The 20143-nt window shown below is 29.5% G+C and overlaps 2 protein-coding genes across 2 annotated transcripts in view; one reads left to right on the forward strand and one right to left on the reverse strand.

The window, feature by feature from the left end:
- Positions 1-15014, reverse strand: part of LOC123295787 (mitogen-activated protein kinase 1) — a 208225-nt gene extending 193211 nt beyond the window's left edge. Inside the window, exon 1 of the mRNA XM_044877245.1 lies at positions 14791-15014. Coding sequence (XP_044733180.1) covers positions 14791-14924 — 134 coding nt within the window. The 5' untranslated portion in view covers positions 14925-15014. The remainder of the gene's footprint in view (positions 1-14790) is intronic.
- A 1314-nt stretch (positions 15015-16328) lies between these two features.
- Positions 16329-20080, forward strand: LOC123295263 (DNA-directed RNA polymerase II subunit RPB11). Its single transcript, XM_044876537.1, has 4 exons — positions 16329-16506; positions 16580-16669; positions 16733-16907; positions 20022-20080. The coding sequence occupies exons 1-4, from the start codon at positions 16454-16456 to the stop codon at positions 20055-20057; spliced, it is 354 nt and encodes a 117-aa protein (XP_044732472.1). The 5' UTR covers positions 16329-16453; the 3' UTR covers positions 20058-20080.
- The last annotated feature ends 63 nt before the right edge of the window (positions 20081-20143 follow it).

Genomic DNA, 20143 nt, shown 5'->3' on the forward strand with positions numbered 1-20143 from the left:
TTATGATTTCATGTTTACATGAAAGGCGAAGAAGCCCTTGAACTTTGTTAGAATAAAAAATATCTGTGTCTTGGAAAAAGTTATTTGCACACTGGTAGAAAAAGCAATATTGTTCACTTTCTTCTCCTGCATCGTTGTAACACGGTAGCAGAGGAAAATCACTTTTCCTTTTTTACATTAACATTTTTTGGTTACAAAGGGTGGGCTATTACACTTAAAGTACTTACAAAATAAATCTGAAGCAATAAAAAACTATTCAAACACAACTTTGAAAACTGCCTAATTAATTTCAAAAAGTTATGACTATCAAATACTACGCCTGGCTCTGGTCCAAGAGGTAGAGGTTTTTATAAGGAAAATTGTTGTTAAGTAATAAATAAAGAATTTGATCTTCACTCGTGTATGTTGTTCATTAGTTAAATGAATGGATAAATAAATTAGAAATAAGAGAATTAATTATTAATCCACATAGAAATCATTAAAGTACTACCTACTATATATATATAACACTACACTACTTGGTAAGAAGAAAAATAATTATATTATTATATTAAAAATAATTTATTATGTGTTAGAAAAAATTAAAAAGGTCACTAATGATTTATTATTATTTACGTAAAACATTTTACAGAAAGTTATGGATTAACAATTCATAAAAATTGATACATTTATAACCAATGAAGTAAATACTGGGTAACCCATTTTAATCGATGGACCCAAATATCTGCAAAAATACTTAAACAACATAAAATTGTTTCGTACAAAAATTATTCAGATTAAAGAAAAACATCATTTTCTAGAGTCAAATTTGATTTACGTCTTCTGGATCCTTTAATAGTAAACTCAGATCCTTAACAGTAAGAGATAGAATAACACTCTAGATTATGAAGTTTAACCTCATAAAAAAAATAACAAATAAATGCGACTTAAAAATATGTCATTATTGCATTTAATCAAAAGAAAAAAGTTTATCGATAATTTTAGGTCAAAGTCATAGACACAGCGATGTCCTCTATAGCCCTTTTGTAAGCATTTTTCGGAAGTTTTTTTTCGATGAAATGCAAATATGACATATTTTTAAGTCGCATTTTCTCCGAAAGCTGACGTTTTTGGAAAAATGTTTTAAGGCAAATTTGTTCGTTCTTTTATGACGTTCAACTATCAAATTTAAAGTGTTATTGTATCTCCTACTGTTAAGGATTTCAGTTAACTATTATCAAATCCAGAAGACGCAAATCAAATCTGACGCTAGAATATGATGTTCAACTTTAATCTGAATAATTTTTGAACTCAACATTTTTTTGCAGTGTCCGTCAGCACGATTACGCAAAAATGAAATGAGATATCTAGCTGAAATTTTTATAACTCAGGGCGTAAAAAGTGAGTTTGAGTTCGTAAATGACCAACATAAGGTCAAGTGACTGATGGATCCGTAGTCGTAATCTTGTAAACCGTAAGAGATAAAAGAAAAGATTAAATGTAAAAAAATGTTCCTTAAAAGTTTGAAAAAAATTTTTATAAATAATAGATAGATAGTAATGATATATATAGATAAATAGAGAGTTAAAAATTTGCGTGAGCTTAAAATAGAGAGTTTAGTGATTTTAATTTCATAGTAAACTCCTCCGATAATATTAAGAGGGTCTATTATCGGAGAAATGTTTTTTTGTTTTAAAAATTCATTATAAAGCATTTAGATTCTACAAAACGAAAAAAATCTTAGAAATATTTTCCCCATTTTGGTCGCCATTTTATGTTCTTCATATAGCTTTGAGTATTTCAACAATCAACTCAGTCAATTGTTTATTTTTACTTGTTTTATTATAAAATAAGGCAAACGAGAAACTATTAATTTTAAGAATTTGATTTTTTTTAAATATTTTTATCAAATATTAAATTAAACAAGTGAAAACAAACAATTGACTGAATTAATTGTTGATATACCATGTATAGGTAGTGTTGATAACTCTGGCACTTTACACATACATACATGTAGCACATATATAAATGATATTCCCATATAAATGATATAATACATACTATACAATTTGCGCTCTCACGCTTTAAGCACGCTATAAAAATTTCAGCTTGATATCACTTTTCGTTTTTGAGAAATCGTGATGACAAACGGTCAGACAGACGACAGACGACGGACAGGCAGACAACCGGAAATGGACTAATTTGGTGAACACCTACACCAAAATTTTTTTCTTAGTATCAATATTTTTAAGCGTTACAAACTTGTGACTAAACTTAATATACCTTGGTATATTTCATATATGTACATGGTATAACAGGATTTTACAGCCTTACATGATCTCTGCAGAAAATGACTTTCGACCAATCTTTATTTTTAAAATTCACATTTTTCAAGTTTCGAGGAGAGAGGGTAATACGCGACTTTGAGAGCTTATTTTATATATTTTATACTATTTTTTTTAAATATCACACACTTGGTGAGTGAAATTGTATTCCTTAGTTTTAACAACCCAAACTTTTATTCATTAGAAGAATAATTTTTAAAAATATTAATAAAATATAGAAACTACTCACGAATTACAAATTTTAAATTATTTATAAGATATAGTTTTGTATTAAAACAATGATTGTTACAGAAATAATTACTTGAGCGGAAATTGCGGTTAATTTGGTGGTTGACTTAAGTTTACTCGTAAGTATTTGTAGATAATATCGATAATATTTAACTTTATATAGTATATCACTGTAAAATTATATACTGTAGTATGCAGGGCAGGACTGAGTAAAAGTATTTTACGAAAATATTTAAAATGGAATAAAAAAACTATTGCATTATTTCTTACTTCCGCTCTTGTTATCTCAAAACTATACTTAATCAGTATAAAAGCTGAAGATTATAATATTTCTTCGAGAGAGGATGTGGTTATATTAAACAATCACAGGTCGATTTTGTTATACTTATCAGAAAAGACTACTAGATAAATTTTAGAGCTTAAAGTTTTCAATATCAGTCAGTTTATCAATCTATACTTAAGGTAGTATGAGCACCAAGACAATTTTAGATCTATGCTTGAAATTATTTGTACCTTATTTTCAACTTTGATGATGAATTTTGTTATTCATGAATGTAGACGAAAAATAAAAATTATCTGCCTTGGTTTTCGAAATATCGAAAGCTAAATAATTTTAAAAAAATTTCAATTTTCGATATTTTAAAAATTACTCCAAATATCGAGAAATTTTATTCTTACTTTTCGTCTTATATTGTCATACCATAATTCACCACCAAAATTGAAAATATATAATTTTATAATTTTGTATCTTCACTACCGTACTCATACATCCTTAATTCGTCGGGCACAACGGATTTTTTTTGTTTCCAATAATTTATTTAAGTTATAACTTTAATTAAAATAGTTTTTTTTTTTTAATTTCCACCGACTAATTTTGGAGAAACCTATGAAAATATATCATCTATCTACGATTTTACCATAAAACCAATGTTAAATATGCCTACTTTTGAAGTCATTTACTTATTTAAATAATCGAGCAACCTTCACTAAAGTTTTCAGAATTGATTTAGACCTAGTCCAACTTCATATAAAAAATATGAAGGTTTTAGTTATTTATTTTAGGTTATAAATTGCCTTGGTGCTCGTACATCCTTAACTATAACAGGAATTACACAACAGGTCATAATGGATTATTCCTTTAAAGGTCAGATCAATAAAATACTGCTAAAGTGAATCAAGATAAATTTTGAATCAAAAAAATACTTATTTTCATAAATTAAGGATGTATGAGCATGGTAGTGGGGGCACAAATTTAAAAATAGATATTTTCAATTTTGATGATAAATTTATATTATTACTTGACGATATAAGACGAAAAGTAAGAATAAAATTTTTCGATATCTGGCTTAATTTTCAAAATATCGAAAATTGAAAATTTTGTTTAATTATTTAGCTTTCGATATTTCGAAAACCAAGACACATATCGAAAAATTTTATTCTTATTTTTCGTCTACATTCATGAAGTTATAACAAAATTCATCATCAAAGTTGAAAATAAGAAAAAAATAATTTCAACCCTTAATCTACCCTGCTCTTACATCCCTTATATGGACGGTGCCACTTAGTTTTTTTCTTTTCTAATTCATTGCTAATATGTTTACTTTCTATTAAAAAGTTTTTTTTAAATTTGTTTTCATTCATTCCAAATGAAAATTATCAAAAACTTCTAAAATATGTCGTTTTTTGAGATTCCTCCATAAGAGCCAATGTATTTTATATCGATTTTTAATGACTTTTTCCTTAAAAATTTGCACGGATACCTAAGCTGAAATTTTAACCTTTGAGTAAAAGACTACCAACAAACAAATTTTGAGCCTTTAAATCAAACATTGTTGTCATGCTCATACATCCTTAAGAGATCGTTGGCCTGAATTCCAGCCTCTTTGGAACCCTTCCCTCCTTTCTTGTAGCCTACCAGAGCCGTTACTATGACCCCCTTGAAGCACTGACATTACGGCATTGTAAGAATATGGCGTTCACAACTGCAACTTAAATTGCAAGGTATTTTCATTGCGCCAACATATACATGTATCAAGAAAATTACATATCCTGACATAATTTCCACCCTCTCCTGACGTAGCTCAGTCTAGCTTTTGAACTAATCCCCTCTTCCTTTTGCTCGAGCCACGTGGATGCTCCCTAACTGAGAAACTTGAAATTTTGTGTTTTACAATATTAAAATAGTACTATATCACTGATGGGCTAGACGTAAAGAAACCATAAAAAAAATCTTAATCGTTTTAAATGTTTGACTACATTAGATATTTGAGTTTAGGAGTAAGTCTTAGATCATCTTTTATCCTGCGATCAGCTTGCTTTTATCTTAAAGCATTTAATCCTCAACTTTGGTAATGAAGAATGCTGAATGAATAATTAAAATCAATCACACATGATATGTTAAAGCCAAGCATCATATAAAATTAATATTTCACCCATTTACACAAATATTAATAAATTATTTATAATAAACAATAATCTCTGATATGAGATGATATGATGATATGATGTGATGCTTGCTTGTGCTCCATGATTACACATCACACGCCGCTTTGATTATTATTATCAGTAGAACAGCAGGATTGAAACCACTTGATCTGTAACATCTACGTCTCTGTACTAATATGTATGTTTACTATGTTTATAGCAAAACAAAATATGTGGGTGGGTTTAGATATCAACACCTGTTGCCATTTAAACTTTTATATATATCTTTGTCTGTATCATATTAATGTATCTTTATGTAAGGATCATTTCTATGATTGTAAGTGAAATAATTGAGACACTATAAAACATCGCTGAGCACCGGTTACTCTATTTACTCAGTGAGCTCTCCAGGTAGTTTTCATATCCTCCAATGAGACCAAGCAAGAGAGAAGTGAGTCTCACTCAATGTAAATACAGAGTACCTACCAATTAATTTTTTTAAATTAAAACATTTATCTGGATAAAATATAACAAAGTAATCTTATATATTACTTAGTACTAAAGCAAGTTTTTTTCTACCCTATCCCTATAAAATTTACCTTATTCCTTTATCAAATTTCATGATTCACCCCTCATTTTCAATCTGATTATGTCTAGGTTTGACGAAATATATGCTCACGGCCTAAAAATGTACCGCTTAAGAAAAAACAGGCTAGACAAATAATTTGAACGAAAAAAATATCTAAGTTTATTAGGCAAACATGTTAGTTTTTACAGATGCTCTCCTAATACTCTAGACATCTTATATATTTAAACGAGCAATTCTTGTATAAGAGTTGCATTTTTTGGGGCGGAAAATCGATCTAACTAGGTTTCATTTTTAGAAAAATTCTTTTTATCCGTGTTTTCAGGAAAAACTGAAACAAACTTCAAAATGCAACTCTTCCTGAAATTTAGTGGTTTTTAGTTAAAGATATAAAATACATTAGCGGGACATTCAAATTGGTATTTGACATTTTAAACGATACTTATATTAGTGATAAAATTTGTATCTTAACTCAAAAAATATCGAACAAAGCTCGGTCATTCAGGTACTATAATTACTATCTGTAATCCATGTTCTCCCAATATTAATTTAAGAACTTTTGATTTTTTTGACCACTTTTCAACGGAATTGGTTGTTTGTTGTTTTTAGCCACGGGTACAAGGTATCCGCGGGTACGGTTACTATGGGAGCAGAATTCCGCACGGATGGAGCTAGTATGCATTTAATTATTTTTATAAACTGAAAAGCATTGATCTTTTCCATTATTAAAATCAGTTACAAAAAAAATACTTTTTACTTTTTCAATTCAAAGTAATCATCGAAGAATTTCAGAGATAAATGAACAACCAAACAAAATTATCCCCAAAAACATTACCCCTCATCTCTAAACCATATTGTTTGAATGACTTTAAATTAAAGTTTCTCTTGTAATCCTTTTTACAACAGTAAATTATTTTCTGTTTAGATTCTAAACAGGTAGACACTCTGGTAAACACTTCGGAACATAAATTTCTTATTAAAAGTCATAAAGAGCATAACGAAGTCAAAGCCTGCTCAGCTATGCTTTAAAAGTTAATTTTATTATAATTTATATGGTGTCTATGTCTCAAGTGCTTTTAGAATTAACGAACGATCGATATAAAATATACTCAAATTATTTTATAGTAATTGTAAGAAATATTTTAGACAAGTCTTTGGGTAATCTGTCTGATGTAAGATGATAATACACTCTTTTGCTTTAAGCTGTGAACAGAGATCAACTATCTTTAATTGAAAATTCACTTCTTCTATTCTATTGTGATTTGAACAGAAATAACCTCTAATTAAAAAAAAAAAAAAAAAAAGAAACTCACTTGTTAGGAACATAGCAACTCGTTAAAAAAGCGTACAGCCCTTAAATCTCGAAACGCAGAGAGGAACATTAAGATAGAAAAAGGACGTAGAATAATCCAAAATATAAATTTCAATCTTTTTTAAATCAAATATTTGATTTCAACCATACGATAATCGCACATTTTGTTGTGACAAAACTTTCGCTTAAAATTGAGAATCTTTTTTTCAAATACTTATATCTCGAAAACGGTGAATCCAACACTTAAAATGTTTAATTAAAAGATTTTAGTGTCCGGAAATAGGGTACTCTGTCTACTTATAGAACTGAATCGAACAAACTTTAGTTCGTATGGATATGATTATGTTGAGTACACTCAGAAAAACGTTCTTCATCGTCTCCCCCTAGTATAAATATACTGACACGGGGTCGATTCCTCGGTCGGGCTGTTTTTTTTTTTGTTTTATTTCTTCGATTTCAAGCTAAACTAAATGCTAATATTTTGTATTTCGTGAGAGAAAAATAAGATTTTTTTAACACATATATTTGTGTATCATCACTCCGACACAAAGAATGAATCTGACCATAGACATAGAAAATGAGTGCGTTCTCGATCTAACCAAATGAAGTTTTACAGAGAAAAAAGGTTTATTTTTTTAATTTTATGTATCCAGAGCCTCCAAAAGGTTTAAAATTTTCAGCCCACAAATACATCACTTTTCGACATAAAAATGAGGAGGTTGGTAAATTATACTCCCGAAAGAAAATTTCTACATACCGATTTTCAACCCCCTAGCTCAATTTGGAGGGGCTATGTAGACGAGCAAAGCTTTAAAAACATCGAAAAATTCATTTTTTCCCATGGGAATTTCCTCCAATTAATTGAAATCAGCCGGTCTTAGACAAACGCGTATCTTTTCACCGATAATATTTTAAATCAAACAGTTTGCATTTGAATTTGTTACTTAAACTTCAACTATTCATTTTGTGTCCTAATAATTTTCCCAGTCAACTAGTCTACCTACGACCAAGAGAGGGACAGGTGTAAATTTTACCACGTTACATAAAACTTGTTATTTTAAGATAAACAGTATATTAAGTTTTGTTGTCTTTTGATCAAAATATTCAACAACAAAGCCTGAGGGCTAAATTCGTAATAATTGTATAATATATCTAAAAATATGCATTGACTTAGCTTTTTTTTGTTGATTTGATATTCTGATTTAACCTTGAAATATGTTATGCTAAAATAAAACCATATTTTTTTGGTATTTACCAGATTAGGTTGCGCAATATTGAAAATATAGTATTTTAAATATTGTAAAAACTAATCTATAGAAATCCAGGGTTCAGTACATTAATTTTTCGAACAAGTTGTTACACTTCTCATTCTTTGGCCCTTTTTTTTTATTCACAATACGATTTCAGACAGAATCCAACACAATTTTCATTTAATTTTCATCAATCGTAAACAATTAGTAAGCAGGTAGTATTCTGATCAAGAAATTTGAAAAAATCGACATTTCAAAGCTTCGATCGTTAAGAATATCTCCTTAAACGGATTGTTGAAAGTTCAAATTATTTTCGGAGAGACAGTGGATTTTGTGACGCAGCATCTAAGCCGACCAAGCGGAGCGCATAACACAATAAACGACAGTTGTTGCCGGCAGAACAGCTCGGCAACTCAGTAAAAAGTGACTTTGGCTTTGTAAATAACGAACATAGTTCAATTGGGTCTTGAGTTCGTAGGACTCATCTTTTAAGCCGATAGCGATATAAGTTTAAATGTAAAAAATGTTCCTTATAAAAAATAACTAACTTTTGTATGGAATATTTTTTTTGTAAACATCACTATTTATACATGAGGGCCCAAATTAAGAATAAACTTTGGTGGCCATTTACTCCAAAACTATAAAAGATAAGGCTTCAACTAGTGGTCTTGTGAAAATTATCGAAAATTTTCGAAATTTTAAAATACAATTATTCACTTGAAAATACACTTTATGATAATTTTCTTAAATACTTTTTACGCATTTAAGAATAATAACAAAATAATCTCGTAAAATTATTGGGTTTTTATTTTACAAAGTGTTTTCAAAATCGCAAAATTCTCTGCCTTATCTTTTAGTTTCCAAATCATATACCTGCATGTTCTTGATAAAAGGCCACCCAATATTATATAATTTCAGCACAAATTTGAGTAAGGTCAACTTAAATATTGGACACTTTATGTGTATAAACTAACAATTAGGTTATATTAATCTATCAAATTGAAATTAAATTATAATTTTATTTTAAAATTAAATTACTGAACGCTGAGTTAATTATGCATTGTCAACCAGGCGGCCAGCATTTGAAGCTAATACAATTTGAACAGCTAAACTCTAAAATTGACTACACCAACATACATAAAGTTATGTATTCGGAAAGTTTTATTGTGATAAAAACATTAATGTAATTATATTTTGATGAATAACTATAATTAGGCATTTATACAGAATGTTCTAGAACTGCGAGCTTTGAAAAATGGGAATTATGAAAATAAATATAGTGAAAATCAGAAAAAACTCTACAAAAAGGTTAGTTAAATATCGCAAATATACTCGAACAGAAGCACTAGACGATGAAAATCGTGGCTTTTAGCGGCCTAAGAAAATTAAATCTGCAAAAAGCAATTTATGTGATTTTGGAGATGTATGATTTATATCTATATGTACAGGGTGCGCCACATCCAAAGTCTGTATGTAAACATTAAATAACTAAGTCTGTATGTAAACTTTGAATAACTTCGACCTTTGTGAACCGATTGAGTAGGTTAGGTTAAGTTATATTGCCTGTCCAGGAAGGACACACTTAGGCTATAGAGCCCATTGTGATACCATAGATGTCTTTTACCACCTTTCCGCTGAAAATTTAATTTATCAGCTCCTCAATTTAAGGGGCTAGGTGCACCTGCTTCATGCATATACCATGCACTACACCCATTACATCTATTAATTAAATTAATTTTGTAGCGACGACGGGAATCGAACACGCTACCCTAAGCATACCGCGGACGAAATTGGTTACGCCTTAACCAATTGATCTATTAGGGCGACAACCGAAGGAGAATATTAGAAGTGTTTTTGGAACGTCAATTAAGAACAATTTTAGTGACACTGTAGTGAAATAGTGACACTGTACAATACAATTGTGTTAGCTCAATGTGCATACCGTTGAAAATATCGCCAACAAGCACCGTCGGACAACACTATCCATCGTTTTTTGTCAAATTTTGTTGAGCACGGAACAGTAGCAGATCGTCAACATGCCATTTACCAACGTTCAAGGCATTCCAATGTACTTGTTGAAGCAGTCAGAGAAACCGTTGCCAAAAATCCAAAAGTGCCATGTTGTTAGCAAACAGTCACTGAAATGATTGGCACTAAACCTGATTATTGAAAATAAATTTTGATAAACGATGAAGCCCATTAAGCAAAGTTGCCACATGTAGGGAATGGAGAATCCACACGAAATCCAAGAAACGCCATTGCATGCCCAAAAGTGACGAGTTGATGTTGTATTCAAAAATTCGTCCAAATAAATTGCAAAGGAGCAAATTGAATAAAAATGCCTCACATACAGAAACTTCTCATGCCCTCTTAATTTCTTTTCATCCACGAAGTTTTGTCTAAGTAATTTTCTTTGAAGATTTAAAAGACATTAAATGAGTGAAAATATGACTTTAAGGATGGAAGACTGTTGTTCACAAGATTTTAATTTACTACTGTGAGTGAAAATTAGGAAAAGTGAACCTGAAACTCTCTGTATTGTATACAATGTTGTGTTGTGTAGACACGTCTAATTAGTCTAAATTTATGTCATTTATTAATGTGGTTAATTACACTAAAAACGTCATATTATATTATAATATATAGATATTTTTCTCTAATTATGCATAACAAACAGATGTGATAGTGATTACAATATTAAAAATTATTATTATACAATTTTATTTATAAAATTATTCTGTATTTCACAACTTTATCAACTTTTGAACTATTTAACTTGCCACCAAAAGCTTTTTACGATTAGAAATAACCGAACTATTATATAAATACGACTTTCGAAAAAAAAACTCGATGATAAAATCAAATAAAGGTTGTTCATTGGTCTCTTAATTTCTTTTATGCAATCCAAGGCATGCATTGACATCTATAATTGTTTTATCAAACATTTAAGTTGAAAATTATCAAATAATTTAATTTCGAGAGCAAGGTGACAAGAAACATGTATTCACGAAACTTGATTCATGATATCTTGATACAGTAACCATAGATAAAAAGGGAAGGTGTAGTACCGGGGAAAAACAATATTTATATATATTTTAAAGTAATTTTTTTTTAAATATCACAATGAAAATAATTTGTTTATAGTACTGTTATTTCTTACATTCATGACCTTCAACCTCAAAATATTGAAAAATTGAACATTTTTACAAAAAAAAAACACTCTTGCTAGCACTAATTCAAGACCTGTTAACGAAAATCAACTCATTACGTTATGTTTAGTCGATCTGGATCAAGTTAGCATGAATTGGAGTGGTTTTTAGCCTTTTTCTGGAAGTCAAATTTACAATTTTACTAATTAGTTTACAATGTGACGGAAATCACAAAATTACGCTTAACGCTAAAATTACGCGACATTTTTATCTATTATGACTAATAGCTCGTTTTGTAGCTAACCAATCAAAAAATAACTGAAACAAAAGTTGCAGAGTTTGGTGGGGGGGGGGGGGGCATCATGATATCACATCATATTGAACCTAGTTCTCCGGGTTGCTTTAATAGTCAATTTAGATAAAAAATGTAAATGATAAAATAACACTTAATTAGAAAGTAGTAATAAAAAAAACTAACAATTTTTCGGAAATCGTTAGCTTTAGGAAAAAATATGGCATTATTTAATTTAATAGAAAGAAAACATGCTAGCTACAGAAAAATACTTTACCCAAAAGTTGTCAAGGGAAATATAGGTCATTCGCCTGTGTCCATGACTATAACCTGAAGATCTAATTTCAATGTCATTTGTCCTTGACCTTCAATTGCTGATACAGACGAATCACCTTCATTGTCCTTGATAACTTTTGTCTATTTTCTTTCGATTAAATACAATAATGACATATTTTTAAGTCGCATTTCCTCCGAAAGCTAACGATTTAGTTTACTTATAAACAGGAAGTATTATCAAAGAATGGGCAATGATTTTTTCATTTAAGAAACGATGTAAAATGTATATATATTTCCATGTATTATAGGTAAAGTTTACGCTTGGCATTATAGATTTTAAGACGTATTGTATTTTAACTTTGTAAACAGACGATAATCCCTATATATTATAGATATAAAAGTAAAAGTGTGTGTTTGTAAGCAGTTTGTTTGTTTATTTGTTTGTTACGCTTTCACGCAAAAAATTACCGAAGGGATTTGAATGAAACTCTACAACAATATAGCTCATACATCAGAATAACACATGAGCTATATAATTTATAAAGATATGTGGAAAAAGAATTTACAAATTTAATTTAATATGGCATTTTACTGTGCATCAGTAAATCTATGAACATCATTTTGAACCATAAAATAAAGATTTCTGTAAAAATAGTCAATGTAAAACAATTCATGGGCATTTTTCTGATGTGCTCAATGACTTATGACTATTTTACATTTTAAAAAATTGCAATTGTACATATATTTTACCTGTGTAAAGCAATCCCTACCATTATTTTGAAGAGAGGTAAGTGAGATTTATGGAAGGAGGATAAGTGAGAGCAAGGGAGGTGAAGGCTATAACTCGGTGGTCTTTACTAATCTTTGCTTTTAAACTCAGCGAAGCGGGCGGGTGTCAAGGTAGTAATAAATAATTTTGAGACACTTTTTATGAACATGTCAATTGTGAAGAAAGTTAAAATTAATGGTAGTTTTGATAAGAAAATAATTCACCAAAAGTTTTTTTTTAAGATCATTATGTATTATAACATAAAACATTAATTGTATAATCGTAGGAGTAAAACCTATACATTTAACCATAGAACAAAAAAATTAGACAATATGAATAGTTGAAACAAAAATTGACATAATGTCGCTTTGTATTTGAGATATCGAATTTCCGATCTTAATTTTTGAACAAAAAACAAAAATGGTTTGCAAACCAAAAAATATCGACTCCACAGACTTCGAAAATCAAACCTCAACGAAACCTGTTGAAGATCATAACAGCTAAGCAAAAAAAAACGTATATTATGACATATTATAGAGACCTTAAGGGTCTCACTAAGAATATAAATATTTGAGGAACACCAACTCAAACTTGAAAAAGGATCGTATCCAAGAAATGAAAAAAATATTAAATAAATCGATATAGAAAATATAATTATTTAAAATGCTTATCTTTCCAAAGGTGTGGAATGCACCAATTTCAAGGAAAACCATTTTAGAAATTATATGAAATGTGTTCCAATTTAAAATTGATAAATGTTTTACAACAGATAAGATTTCATAGAAATGCAAAATTGTTGTATGTCCCTACAGGGAGTTTTCAACATATTGAAGTTGTGTACTTTACAAGTGCCAACCTAGCCTCGATCCCTTTAATAAAAAACAATGTTTTACTTGTTGCACTTCTATACAATCCCATAATCTGGCATTATTGAAATGTTCGGATTACTTACTGGGTTGTATAGAAAAATTCTTAATAAATTTAATCACTGGCACGAAAATTATCTTTTTGGTAATTTTTTTTATAAAATTCGATTGCCGAGGGTACCGGATTATTAAACATATCGGTCTATTGAAATGCCGAATTAGTGAGATTGTAGGTGTGCTTATTTAATAAGAGGATGTATTATAGTAAAAGTTTAGGCTAGACACTATAGATTTTAAGACCTACTGTATTCTAACTCGAACGAAATGTGTTGTATAACTAGTTATTTTCAAACTTCCAAGAAAAATAATTTGGTGATTAATTAACATCAAATTATTTTTTCTGAAAGTTTGAAAGTAACTAGCGATACCAAAAATCATAAGACAGCCCTTCAAGAAACATTACTCATACTCTTTTAACATCCAGTTACTCTAATTGCTAGCAAGGATATGTAGGGATTAACAAGACATCATTTCTATGGTTTTTGACCCGTAAAATCGTTTTTTGATGGTATTTTCCAAAATCCAAAATAAATTATCTGCGGTTCAAAAACTATAGGAAATGATCTAAATCTCTTTAAAAAAAGCTTAATATTGCTGAATCCTGTTTTATAAGCACTAAAAAGTTTAAAAGTTAGTTTATAACCTAATACTACACCTTTAGTGTATTCGCTCAAATGTCACACATAACCGAACAGTTAAAAAACAAAATGCTGTATACAAACTAATCTAAGATCAATTTAATTATTGCATGCATTTCATCTATTTATAAAACAATTAAAATAAGAAAGGAAAGAAGCCCTAAAAAATGAATTCCAGTTCATAAGATCTTATAAAAAATATGTATCAAATTTCCATTTCAATACAAAACCAACCAGCCTGCTTGTCTACAGGTTAAAAATTTTATGATTTTATTTAAAATTCGCATAAAATAATTTTAAATGAATATATTTTTTTAGATAAAATTTTCTTTATCTTACAAAAAAATTTGTTTCAACTACCTATCATAAAAAATATACACAAAAAGTGAAACATAACCAAACATTTTAAGTGTCAAAAATCTGTGTGAGACAAAAATTAAAACAAAAATCATCAATGAAAAACTTTTAAGGTTTCCACAACCACATGTCCAAACCTAATGATGGTATGTTTACACATAAATAAAATAAAGCCTAACTTTAAAATATAAGGATGTCAATAAAGAAGAGGTCTGTATCCTGGAAACAGTGTTAGAAAAATATTATTGAGATAACTTACACAACCATGCCATAAGCACCTTCTCCAATATACGCCAAATTTGTGTAACGAGGTCCAACCTCAAATGCTTGACCACGAACAATTTCAACATTTGGATTATTTGCGCTAGCCGCCGCACCTGCAGCTTCCGCCATTTTTTTTTTTTTTTTTTACTGAAGCGACAGTCTTATCTAGACAGGCAGAACAGCACACTATTTTATATACACACAACCACTCAGCACCGATATTTCACGATAACTGTCGTTGTGATTATTATTTCACCATACCTTGTATTTTAACATTTGTGAATGTGTTTGTATGGAATATCAAGTATGGTTGCCCATCTTATATTTCAATGCGTTAAACATGCAGCGCATCGAATTTTCTTAGAGATATCGAAATTATACAAACTAGAATCGAAATAGTTTTTATACAGAAAATATGCTATCGAGGATACGTTTATTAAATGCAATGAGGATAAAAATCGACTTCATTTAAATAATTACGTTACTCTAATTACTTTTATATATAACCACGAAACTCTATGTATCTTGCAGAAGAATGGATTGCCATCGTAATGGAATTTCCATTTTTCTTTTATCTGTTTTAGTAAGAGGTTTATATCTATTATAATGGACTAAAACTACTTGTCACCCATTGAACTGAAAGCAACTATTATCGCCAATTTATAGGCGGAAAGTAATTACTTTGAAATTAATGTTGTCACCTCAATACAATTCAATCTAGATTATGATCGTTATGGATGCTTAGAGCGCTCATTAACGCTAATGAAAAATTATCGTTTTTCTTCAATGAATTCAAAGGTAAATTTATTTTTTTAATTACTTTAAACGTTTCACTTCTTTAAAATTCTTAATGAAGCACTGTTCGATAATAATAAAACCACATTAAAAGCATTTAAGCGTCTAAAACGAACACATCACTATACCAGATTTACATTCGCTCATATCCTCGAGCTGATCAAATCAGCCTAGTGACGAGAAGTTTGTGCTATTCAGTATTTCGTCAACACCTGATAACTACAATATACGTATGTCACTAAAACTATCATTGTCAACTTCCAAAAATCTTATACAGAATTGCAAAAACTGAGTAAGATTACTCTGACTAAGCACATACTCAGCAACGCGATAATGCTTAGTGTCACGTAACTTACTTAGATTTATTTAAAGGACCAATAATGTGCAATTGAGAAACGTACACATGCCACATGTTACTAAGATATTCTACAATAAATTCAATAAATTTTTAACAACCGGCTCATGAAACTTGTAAAGTCTGGTAGCCCTAGTTCGTATATAAATGCATATTTACAACATACTCTTAATTTAATCATGGATGCCATTTTAAAATTCGAGATCGAGGAAAATTATTAAAAACGATTTAAAACAAAATTATTGAGACTTAAAATGAAAATAAAAAGAACAAAATAATAATTCTAAGAAAATTTCAAAAATCCTAATTCTACATTACCTGCCATCTATCAGCACTGCTTTTAAATAATATTGCACAATATCATTCAATGTTAAATCGCGCGAATGAATGTAGTTCAGTCGCCGACCGTCATTCTACTTGTCAAAACTTACTTTAAGGAACCGACAAGAAACAATATTTTGTAACGATTTAATTGAATTTACGGTGATAGAAAGAAAAATTGTGAAAAATGAATGCACCACCGACCTTCGAATCATTTCTTCTATACGAAGGAGAGAAGAAGTAAGTGTAATTGTCCATACTAAAATTGGCAAAATTTATTACGCACTTAACCTATAATTTATTTTGTTTTTAGGATTATCAAAGAACAAGATACAAAAGTTCCAAACGCTGCTATATTTACTGTAAACAAAGAAGATCATACTCTAGGAAATATGATTAGAAAGTAATTAGATTTAAAATAATTGCTTTTTGTATTCAAAATTAAAATTTTAACTAATTTTTACAGTCAATTGTTGAAAGATCCAAATGTATTGTTTGCTGGATATAAATTGCCACATCCTTTGGAGCATAAATTCGTTTTAAGAATCCAAACGACATCTGAATATACACCACAAGATGCTTTCATGCAAGCAATTACTGATTTAATTGCTGAGCTATCTTTGTTTAGAGAACGATTCAAGGTATAGTATCCATTTTTACTATATAGTATGAGTTCTCATTTCAATGTTTAGTTAGGGCTGCCTGGGTTAGTTAGAGTTTTTCACCAGATTCTCCGGTTTTTGAAGCACAATCACCGGTTTTTTTTTGACCATTTTTACATCTATAGTAGATATGTGTAAAATAGTCCAAAAAAAGTATGATTTTCTAATAACTTATTCTTTATATGTACGAAAACCAAAAAAGTAAAAAAGGTAATCTCCGGCTTTAGTGGTATGATATTCAGTTTTTTTGAAATTTTGTTTTGGCAGTCCTATCTTTAGTACAGTAATGTTAATTTTTTTAATTCTCTTGGACGTATCTCACTTATTGGAAATTTAAATTCCCAACCTTTTGGTCCAAGAGCTGGCTGCAAAAAACCTGGCCTATCGAGTTACCGGATGAAGTATTTTTTAAATGATACTACTCACTGTAACTATTAAAAAAATCATTTAGTGCCAGGGCAAATATGGTGCATAACCTTGCTATATTTTTTCTAAGGTACATTTTTTGGACATAAACTGTACCAATCGAGTAACCGCTTGAAACTGATTTTAAAATGTAGTTTCGAGTGAGTAGAAAATAATTATGAACAACTGCCTCGGTCAATCTGGTGCTAACCCCATGGCACGACACATTTTTTAATTTTTTTGTTGTTGTGTTACCGTACCTATCGAGTAACCGCTTCAAACTGTAATTAAATTGAAGTTTAAACATTTCTTATTAAGAAAATATATTAGTGCCACTTCTATTTTAGTGACAAATGCCCGGCACGATACTTTATATTCCTTCAAGTCCCATACTATTGCTCATATAATCTATAACAGATACATTGGGGAATAAATGAATAAACATCTAATGGATAACAATTACAGTAATTTTTAAGTGATATTTTTTATTTATACGAGTATTTTATAAAGTATCAACATAAAATACAATGAAAGTTCTCTCATATACATATTTTACTATAAAATTAATTAAAAAACTTAAATATCTAAAAATATACATTGAACTATATATATAGAATTATTATTAAATGTCATCATGATCATCATCATCACTATCGTCATGATCATTGTCACTACGGCCATGATCATCGTCACTTTTATCATAATTATCATCATGGTCACCTTTATTTTCATGATTATCATCGTTATTATCGTCATGGTCACTGTCATTTTTTTTGTTGTAATCATCATTATCATAAGAATCATCGTCACAATTATCAATTTCATTAAGCTCTACTTCATCAAGTTCTACCATAACAATGTTTTCAACTAAGAGAGGTGTTGGATCACCTTCGAACCAAAGCGGTTTAATTTTATTGTCATTTACTGTCCATCCGCATTGTTCTGGTGAGAAATTGATGCAGTTAGCTTCAGTAGCATTCTGCCACATTGAAGTTACATAGTAAAATTTTTTGAGTTGAATCAAATCTTTTTACATTTTTCATAAAATATTCTGCTACAGACGTTGACGTAAATCGATTTTGAAACATTAATAATCTCGCATCATTTACATTGTTACAACTTATTCCATAAATTTAACAAGTATATTCTTGCAATATTTCCATACTTCTTAAATTATCAATTTCGTCTATATTCGCGCTCAATGTTCGCATCAAGTTTGGACATCTTTGACAAGTTTTGATATTTAAATTTTTTTAATTAATTTTATAGTAAAACATATGAGAGAACTTTCATTGTATTTTATGTTGATACTTGATGTTTATTCATTTATTCCCCAATGTATCTGTTATAGATTATATGAGCAATAGTATGGGACATGAAGGAATATAAAGTATCGTGCCGGGCATTTGTCACTAAAATAGAAGTGGCACTAATATATTTTCTTAATAAGAAATGTTTAAACTTCAATTTAATTACAGTTTGAAGCGGTTACTCGATAGGTACGGTAACACAACAACAAAAAAATTAAAAAATGTGTCGTGCCATGGGGTTAGCACCAGATTGACCGAGGCAGTTGTTCATAATTATTTTCTACTCACTCGAAACTACATTTTAAAATCAGTTTCAAGCGGTTACTCGATTGGTACAGTTTATGTCCAAAAAATGTACCTTAGAAAAAATATAGCAAGGTTATGCACCATATTTGCCCTGGCACTAAATGATTTTTTTAATAGTTACAGTGAGTAGTATCATTTAAAAAATACTTCATCCGGTAACTCGATAGGCCAGGTTTTTTGCAGCCAGCTCTTGCTCCATTTATCTCTCAAATTAATGTCATTAATCACCACTAAGGAAGGGATGGAGGAATAGAGGCTTTAAGAGTAGATGAAATCTGTGTAAATACTTTAGATGTGTTCTATATGTTAAGTTTTGATTACCATATAAAATGATTTTTATGCAAATAACAAACTTTACATTATTTCGAATTTCGAGTTAAGAACTTTACCTTTTCTTTCTTCGTTTTATGGGGTTTATCCCCAAAAACAAATATAACGTTTATTTTAATTTTATTTATTTATATTTATATGAAACTTTGAAATATGTTGCCTCAAGTAGGCACACTACAATGTCTTCGCTTCGGGAAAGCTTATAAAATTTTGTATAAGCAAACAATTTAAAAAAATAAATTTTAAAGTTGCATAAAAATCCATTGAGTAGTTTTCGAAATCATCCAGCAAAGCGAGCGGGTAACTGCTAGCAAGTGGTGTTATATAGCCTGCAACCTTCCTCTATAAATGAATGGGCTATCCAACACTAAAAATATTTTTCAATTCAAACCAGTAGTTCCTGAGATCGGCTCCTTCAACTTATATAGTAACATATAGTATGGATTAATGTCCTTTATAAACAGCTAAAATTTTTAACATCACTTTGGGTCGTATGTAATAAAAAAAAGTGACATATATTTTGTCATAAAAGAAAATTATGTCAAGCAGAACTCATTTTTCCATAAAATTCGTTTAAATTGACCGTTCAACTTTGCTATTTATCTTCTTTATGAAAATTATAAACAAAATCAGTTTTTTGTAGCTTTTGTTTCTTGATTCTTCAATAGGACCAGAGTTTTCATGAAATAAATTAATTTGTATCAAGAAAATTTACTTTTATTTATTTTGTTTGTTTTTTTAGGATGCAATCAAAGAAAAGAAAGAAGGATTAGATTAAAAGAGTAAATTCAACAACACAAACATTCTATTAAAATATTTCTTTAATTAAAAATAATTGATTTTACATATAATTATTTTAATTAA

The sequence above is a fragment of the Chrysoperla carnea genome, chromosome 3 (assembly GCF_905475395.1).
Source record: "Chrysoperla carnea chromosome 3, inChrCarn1.1, whole genome shotgun sequence".
In the NCBI taxonomy this organism is placed as follows: Eukaryota; Metazoa; Arthropoda; class Insecta; order Neuroptera; family Chrysopidae; genus Chrysoperla; species Chrysoperla carnea.